The sequence below is a fragment of the Oncorhynchus gorbuscha genome, linkage group LG16 (genome assembly GCF_021184085.1).
Source record: "Oncorhynchus gorbuscha isolate QuinsamMale2020 ecotype Even-year linkage group LG16, OgorEven_v1.0, whole genome shotgun sequence".
Lineage (NCBI taxonomy): Eukaryota > Metazoa > Chordata > Actinopteri > Salmoniformes > Salmonidae > Oncorhynchus > Oncorhynchus gorbuscha.
The window spans coordinates 86,351,414-86,360,203 of NC_060188.1; the positions used below are offsets into that span (position 1 = coordinate 86,351,414).

General features: G+C 48.9%; 1 protein-coding gene across 1 annotated transcript in view; it reads right to left on the minus strand.

Moving 5' to 3' along the window:
- LOC124000827 (dopamine beta-hydroxylase-like) overlaps positions 1 to 5,352 on the minus strand; it is a 43,110-nt gene extending 37,758 nt beyond the window's left edge. The window contains exons 1-2 of the mRNA XM_046307462.1: positions 4,618 to 5,352; positions 435 to 581 (exon numbers count right to left, since the gene is read on the minus strand). Coding sequence (XP_046163418.1) covers positions 435 to 581; positions 4,618 to 4,983 — 513 coding nt within the window. The 5' untranslated portion in view covers positions 4,984 to 5,352. The remainder of the gene's footprint in view (positions 1 to 434; positions 582 to 4,617) is intronic.
- Positions 5,353 to 8,790: the final 3,438 nt, after the last annotated feature.

Sequence of the window (8,790 nt, forward strand, 5' to 3'; positions counted from 1 at the left end):
TTCGATCATTTCATTGAGGATACCATCAACACCACAGGCCTTTTTGGGTTGGAGGGTTTTTATTTTGTCCTGTAGCTCATTCAAGGTAATTGGAGAATCCAGTGTGTTCTGGTAGTCTTTAATAGTTGATTCTAAGATTTGTATTTGATCATGTATATGTTTTTGCTGTTCTTTGTTATAGAGCCAAAAATATTGGAGAAGTGGTTTATCCATACATCTCCAATTTGGCTAGATAATTCGTTGTGTTGTTGTTTGTTTAGTGTTTTCCAATTTTCCCCGAAGTGGTTAGAGACTATCGATTCTTCAATTACATTGAGCTGATTTCTGACGTGCTGTTCCTTCTTTTTCCATATTGTATTTCTGAATTGTTTTAGTGATTCACTCCCTCTCTCTCTTTCACCCTCTCCCCCTGTGTCTCTCTCTCTGTCTCTCACCTCTATGATGTAATCTCTGGGGTCGCAGGTGCTGAAGGGTCTCTTGAACAGCAGGGAGAATCCCTCAGGTGTCTGCCTGGTGTCCATCAGCTGGTAGTCCTGTTGGCTGTCCAGACTCACATGACCCTGACTGTCACTCCACGCATCCTGGAGTAACACACACAGAGAGAAACAAACACACACCCATAGGTCCGAATACACACACATGCACGCACACACACACAAAGACAGATACTAGATCAATTTTATGGACAGCAATCCACATGCTGGGCAATTGCAATTAAAGAACCCTAGAGATCTCCCAGCCAGCCAAGTATGTATTTCCATAAACATTCTGTGACATATAACCCTAACCCCAACCCTATTATACAGCGATGCCGAGCAATGGCCAAGTGAACGTGCAAGATGCAAGTCCCAGGAGCCAATGGTAACAACTGAATCTGTCTCCTCCAATCACATCGTCCGCATGTAAAATGCACCGAAATAGAACCAGCCATCCAATACATGTTTGCTCCACCTTGCATGATTGCTTGAGGTTGGGGCAAAGTATAAAGACTCCAAAGTAGCCACACATTTATTAAAAAGCCCAAATTAACCAGGGATGCTCCATGTGTCAGAGTTAGTTGGGCTCTGTGCGCCTCAGACTCCATTTTGAAGCAGTTTCCGTGTGCTGTTGTGACCAAAGTGGTCCTAGGATTTTAACAGAAGTTCTGAGTTATCTCTCTATCCTGATCCCTCACCCCTCTCTCCCCTTTCATCTCTCTCTCTCTCTCTCTCTCTCTCTCTCTCTCTCTCTCTCTCTCTCTCTCTCTCTCTCTCTCTCTCTCTCTCTCTCTCTCTCTCTCTCTCTCTCTCTCTCTCTCTCTCTCTCTCTCTCTCTCTCTCTCTCTCTCTCTCTCTCTCTCTCTCTCTCCATTCATCTCTCCCTTTTGGACCCACTCCCTTGTACAGGGATTGGAGGGGCCATTCAACACTCATTTGGAGAGAGGGCGCAAAAGGAAGCTAGGCAGTTTTTCACAGAGAATCAGGCAGGCAGAGAGTCAGGCAGACCAGGGACGGGTCCAGGCAGAGAGTCAGGCAGACCAGGGACGGGTCCAGGCAGACCAGGGACAGGTCCAGGCAGACCAGGGACGGGTCCAGGCAGACCAGGGACGGGTCCAGGCAGAGAGTCAGGCAGACCAGGGACGGGTCCAGGCAGAGAGTCAGGCAGACCAGGGACGGGTCCAGGCAGAGAGTCAGGCAGACCAGGGACGGGTCCAGGCAGAGAGTCAGGCAGACCAGGGATAGGTCCAGGCAGAGAGTCAGGCAGACCAGGGACGGGTCCAGGCAGAGAGTCAGGCAGACCAGGGACGGGTCCAGGCAGAGAGTCAGGCAGACCAGGGACGGGTCCAGGCAGAGAGTCAGGCAGGCCAGGGACGGGTCCAGGCAGAGAGTCAGGCAGACCAGGGATGGGTCCAGGCAGAGAGTCAGGCAGACCAGGGATGGGTCCAGGCAGAGAGTCAGGCAGACCAGGGATGGGTCCAGGCAGAGAATCAGGCAGACCGGGGACGGGTCCAGGCAGACCAGGGACAGGTCCAGGCAGAGAGTCAGGCAGACCAGGGACGGGTCCAGGCAGAGAGTCAGGCAGGCCAGGGACGGGTCCAGGCAGAGAGTCAGGCAGACCAGGGATGGGTCCAGGCAGAGAGTCAGGCAGACCAGGGATGGGTCCAGGCAGAGAGTCAGGCAGACCAGGGATGGGTCCAGGCAGAGAATCAGGCAGACCGGGGACGGGTCCAGGCAGACCAGGGACAGGTCCAGGCAGAGAGTCAGGCAGACCAGGGACAGGTCCAGGCAGAGAATCAGGCAGACCAGGGACAGGTCCAGGCAGAGAGTCAGGCAGACCAGGGACGGGTCCAGGCAGAGAGTCAGGCAGACCAGGGACGGGTCCAGGCAGACCAGGGACGGGTCCAGGCAGAGAGTCAGGCAGACCAGGGACGGGTCCAGGCAGAGAGTCAGGCAGGCCAGGGACGGGTCCAGGCAGAGAGTCAGGCAGACCAGGGACGGGTCCAGGCATAGAGTCAGGCAGGCCAGGGACGGGTCCAGGCAGAGAGTCAGGCAGACCAGGGACGGGTCCAGGCATAGAATCAGGCAGACCAGGGACGGGTCCAGGCAGAGAGTCAGGCAGACCAGGGACGGGTCCAGGTAGAGGCAGGAGGAGTGAAAATGGATTTATAATGCATGTGTGCTGCCCCACAGCAGATTAGTACAGAGATAATTTTTTTTTTTAATTGTTTATTTCACTTTTGTATATTATCTACCTCACTTGCTTTGGCAATGTTAACACATGTTTCCCATGCCAATAAAGCCCCTTGAATTGAAGCCCCAGAGAGAGAGAGAGAGAGAATCTGTGAATGGCTAGCACACCGTTGTGACCTTCCTGCTCCCAACAGCCTTTCCCTAAGGCTGGGAAAGAGGATATATCATCCCACATAGACAGACATATGGCTTGGAAAGAGGATCTCATCCCACATAGACAGACATATGGCTGGGATCCTTCCTATTATAAGACTCCTGTCCTCACATGGAAAGTGAGATGTCCTTTTGAGAGCATTGCAAAATTTAGCAGACATTAAATGTTTATTTTGAGAAAAGTATATTTTCCCTTGGTGGGGGAAATCTTTTGGATGATCACAAGTTTCTACTAGTTTATTGAGTTTACAGCATTTCCAGATATTGGTTTTTACATGATGTCAACATTCAACATTCAATGTCTTTTGATAAGTTTGATATGCAACAAATGCCCATTTCAATGGCCTTATTTATTCTCTAGTTTAGGATGATGTGGACATATCCTGCCTGGCAGTCTACCATCAACAGAACCAGCTCTTACGTAAAGCAATATAACGGGTACCAGCCACAATGTGGCAGATTGGCGTGTTTCTTACTCAATCTTGTTCTGGGGGCAGCTCTGCCTCGAGGGCAGAAACAAATGGGATTGGTTAAATTTAGGCAAGTAATCCTAATTGGTTAAGGTTAGGCGTTGTGCTTTCTTTCTTTCACGCAATCATTCACATTTGTTCTGCCCTGTAGGCAGCACTGCACTCTGAATCAGATTGAAGAAGGAAAACACCACTGAGCTACAGCATTATCCCTTCCACGTGGGAATGAAGCCCTCAACCTTGGTAAACATCACACTCTCTAATGAACCTGTCATTGGAAACACATTGAGCCACTGTCTCTCTTATACTAGCAGAAGCACCCCTTATTGAAAGCAACAGAACAGGACCCAAATGCTATTCCCTATATAGTACACTACCTCTGACCATAACCCTGGATTAAAATAGGTCACCTCATAGGAAATAGAATGTTATTTGGACGCAAACTAGGGCTAGTGCCCTTCCTTTCTCCAAACTAGGACTAGTGCCCTTCCTTTCTCCAAACTAGGACTAGTGCCCTTCCTTTCTCCAAACTAGGACTAGTACCCTTCCTTTCTCCAAACTAGGACTAGTGCTCTTCCTTTCTCCAAACTATGACTAGTGCTCTTCCTTTCTCCAAACTAGGACTAGTGCTCTTCCTTTCTCCAAACTAGGACTAGTGCCCTTCCTTTCTCCAAACTAGGACTAGTACCCTTCCTTTCTCCAAACTAGGACTAGTGCCCTTCCTTTCTCCAAACTAGGACTAGTACCCTTCCTTTCTCCAAACTAGGACTAGTGCCCTTCCTTTCTCCAAACTAGGACTAGTACCCTTCCTTTCTCCAAACTAGGACTAGTGCTCTTCCTTTCTCCAAACTAGGACTAGTACCCTTCCTTTCTCCAAACTAGGACTAGTGCTCTTCCTTTCTCCAAACTAGGACTAGTACCCTTCCTTTCTCCAAACTAGGACTAGAGCTCTTCCTTTCTCCAAAGTAGGACTAGTACCCTTCCTTTCTCCAAACTAGGACTAGAGCTCTTCCTTTCTCCAAACTAGGACTAGTGTTCTTCCTTTCTCCAAACTAAGGCTAGTACCCTTCCTTTCTCCAAACTAGGACTAGTACCCTTCCTTTCTCCAAACTAAGGCTAGTACCCTTCCTTTCTCCAAAGTAGGACTAGTGCCCTTCCTTTCTCCAAACTAGGACTAGTGCCCTTCCTTTCTCCAAACTAGGACTAGTGCCCTTCCTTTCTCCAAAGTAGGACTGACTAGTCCTTACAATATGCCACTTCCTTACCCCAAAGAAGGACTGGTGGCCGTCGTCCCAGAGGACCACCAGGTCAGCGTTGGTGAGCTCCCCGCGGTCGGACATTCCCAGGACCAGGCCATGTTTCATTTCGCTGCAGAGCACCTCCAGATACAGCTCCTGGAGGGGGTAGGAGATGTTCCAAGAGAGATGGAGGTGTCCGCGGGGGTCCAGGGGCATGTGGTAGGGCAGCTGCACCGGGGTGGAGGTGGAGGTTGGGGTGGATCCTCCCCTGGAGGGGCTGGCAGCAGGATCTACCTGGTAGGAGGCTACCAGGATCACCACCAGGGTGGCTAAGACGGTCAGGTACATCAGAGTCACGTCCTGCAGCCTCAGGTCCTTGTTGAAGAGGCGCATACTGTGCAGAGACTATTGTGTGGGTTGGTGGGTTGGTTAGTCGGTTGGTCAGTTAGCCGGTGTCAGTTGGATGGTGAGTTGGTTAGTTGGTTGTTTGGTCTGTTAGTCTCAGTGTAACTCAGTTCTCACAAAGAGCAACTGAAGTGCCTCTCATTCTCTTGTCTACCAGTTGTTTTTTCACAGTAACGCTCTCTTCTCTTTCTCCTTATTTCTCCAGGTGGTTCCTCATGCCAATGTCTGGTTTGTGGGTTATCCGGTTTTTTCACAGTATCCTGTCTTCTCAGTTCCTCATCTTTTTCTAACTAGTCTCTTTTTCTCTCGATTGAATGCCATCGAACACCGTCTTCTTCTTTTTCTGTTTCCTGTCTCTTCTTGGTTGGTGTCTCTCCTCTGGCCTGTGTCTCTCTCTGTCTCTGCGACCTGTCTCATCCCTCTCACTCTCTTTCTAGTCTTTTAAAGGAAATCCCATGTGACCCCTGACTCTTTATCTGGTTTAACGACATTATGTTTGTTGACCAAAATTCAATTGTTTTCATTAAGCCCTCGGGTCAAGCACGGTTTTCGACATCTGCCAGTCCATAATTGATCCTAATGGACCATGGACATTATCAATGGCAATCCAGACAGACTAACTGAGTTTTATTGCCTATTCAATCTCCTCTGCTTTTGGTCTCATAGGCCAATTGGGGATGTATGGCTGGATTTAAGGGAAGTCTGATGTTCAAACTCTGACCTTGGTTGCTATCTGTCTGATCAGGCAGAAGACCAGCCACAACGTGTACGTGAGCCATTCTAGCACCACATCACCTGACCAGTCAAAACTCTGGGACCTTTCACCATGACAACTGCTTTGAGATTATGAAAATTTTGTTATTTTAGTTTGTCGTGACATGATATCAAAACAGACTCTCACGTTCTTCTGCAAATTATGCTTTCATTGATTTTACTGTCTGATCAACAACAAATTGCACTGACAGAAAGGCCTATAATAACGGAAACAGAAATATTCATAATTAATGAGGACATTTTTTATGAATATGCCAATTTTAGTCCTTGTAGAGTAATTATTTTAATCTGGAGTAAGACACACACACATTTTGCTATTTGTCCTTGTTGCTGAAAGCTGGTATCATGCTATCGATCTCACCAGGTGTTGGTTTTCAAGGAACAATCCTCCTTCACCTAGCTTTCACCAGTCTTCACCTGGCTTTCACCTGGCTTACACCTGGCTTTCACCAGTCTTCACCTGGCTTTCAAATGGCTTTCACCAGTCTTCACCTGGCTTTCACCTGGCTTTCACCTGGCTTTCACCTGACTTTCACCTGGGTTTCACCTGGCTTTCACCAGTCTTCACCTGGCTTTCACCTGGCTTTCAACTGACTTTCACCTGGCTTTCACCTGGCTTTCACCTGACTTTCACCTGGCTTTCACCATTCTTCACCTGGCTTTCAACTGACTTTCACCTGGCTTTCACCTGGCTTTCACCTGACTTCACCTGACTTTCACCTGACTTTCACCTGGCTTTCACCTGGCTTTCACCTGACTTCACCTGACTTTCACCTGACTTTCACCTGGCTTTCAACTGGCTTTCACATGGCTTTCGCCTGACTTTCACCTGACTTTTACCTGACTTTCACCTGACTTTCACCTGGCTTTCAACTGGCTTTCACATGGCTTTCACCAGTCTTCACCTGGCTTTCAACTGGCTTTCACATGGCTTTCGCCTGACTTTCACCTGACTTTTACCTGACTTTCACCTGACTTTCAACTGGCTTTCACCTGACTTTCACCTGTCTTCACCTGGCTTTCACCTGGCTTTCACATGGCTTTCAACTGGCTTTCACCTGACTTTCAACTGGCTTTCACCTGGCTTTTACCTGGCTTTCAACTGGCTTTCACCTGGCTTTCACCTGGCTTTCACCAGTCTTCACCTGGCTTTCACCAGTCTTCACCTGGCTTTCACCTGACTTTCAACTGGCTTTCACCTGGCTTTCACGTGGCTTTCACCAGTCTTCACCTGGCTTTCACCTGGCTTTCACCAGTCTTCACCTGGCTTTCACCTGACTTTCACCTGACTTTCACCTGACTTTCACCTGGATTTCAACTGGTTTTCACCTGACTTTCACCTGACTTTCACCTGGCTTTCAAATGACTTTCACCTGGCTTTCAACTGGCTTTCACCTGACTTTCACCTGGCTTTCAACTGGTTTTCACCTGACTTTCACCTGGCTTTCAACTGGCTTTCACCTGACTTTCACCTGGCTTTCAACTGGCTTTCACCTGACTTTCACCTGGCTTTCAACTGGTTTTCACCTGACATTCACCTGGCTTTCAACTGGCTTTCAACTGACTTTCACCTGGCTTTCAACTGGTTTTCACCTGACTTTCACCAGTCTTCCCCTGGCTTTCAACTGGCTTTCACCTGGCTTTCACCTGGCTTTCACCTGTTTTTCACCAGGCTTTCAACTGGCTTTCACCTGGCTTTCACCTGGCTTTCGCCTGGCTTTTCAGGAGGCTAATTCAAACAAGAGGCACAATGTCTCTGAAGTAAAAGAACATTAACCCTCACTATTGTCCTGCCCTCCTCTTTGTGTGTGCGTGTGCGTGTGCGTGTGTGTGTGTGTCAGATAAACCACCATTAATCCCCACCATTACCCACCCCTCCAGGGTTAGAGGAAGATACAATCAGAAGGCTGTCAATAGCGTTGTGTTTTTCTCAATGAAGATACATGGACACCTTCTTGTTTACCGAAAAGGTCAGCAGGGGATGGAGGGAGAGAGAGAGTGAGGGAGGGGTTAAGAGTAGCAGAGAGAGGCAGCATGGGTAATGTAATGATGGGCTGTGCCCTGAAGCCATGGGGCTGCTGTGTCTTATAGCCTGAGAGACATGACAATGCGCCAGGCAGGCCCACACGTAGCTGGATGAGACTACAGGCTGCTTCTACTAGCTCCAGTTCCTTCCTTCCGCCACTGATACAGTAGCGACACAAAAGAAGGATGTGAACTAGAGAAAAGAGAGAGAGGAACAGAGAGCGAGAAAGAGAGAGACAAACAGAGAGATTGAAAGAGTGAGAGAGCAAGAGAGAGAGAGAGAGAGAGAGAGAGAGAGAGAGAGAGAGAGAGAGAGAGAGAGAGAGAGAGAGAGAGAGAGAGAGAGAGAGAGAGAGAGAGAGAGAAAGGGAGACATGACTAGAGACTGGGACAGTGAGTTGAACTGGGCTGGAACAAGCCAGTCACTCCTCCTGGAACAAGCCAGTCACTTCTCCTGGAACAAGCCATTCACTCCTCCTAGAACATCCCAGCATACTGTACTGTGCTCGGCTAAGCCAGGACAGAACGGGGTGGGACATGACATGACAGGACAGGATGGGGTGGGACATGACAGGACAGGACGGGGTAGGATAGGACAGGACGGGGTGGGACATGACAGGACAGGACGGGGTGGGACATGACAGGACAAGACGGGACAGTCTGGACTAGGACAGTCTGGACTAGGACAGTGGGGCTGGGAGTCTAGACATGAACAGTGGGGGTGGGGGTCGGGTCTAGGACAATCTGGACTAGGACAATAAGGGTGGAGGGTCTAGACATGGACATTTACATTTAAGTCATTTAGCAGACGCTCTTATCCAGAGCGACTTACAAATTGGTGCATTCACCTTATGACATCCAGTGGAACAGTCACTTTACAATAGTGCATCTAAATCTTAAAGGGGCGGGGGGGGGGGATACTTATCCTATCCTAGGTATTCCTTAAAGAGGTGGGGTTTCAGGTGTCTCCGGAAGGTGGTGATTGACTCCGCTGTC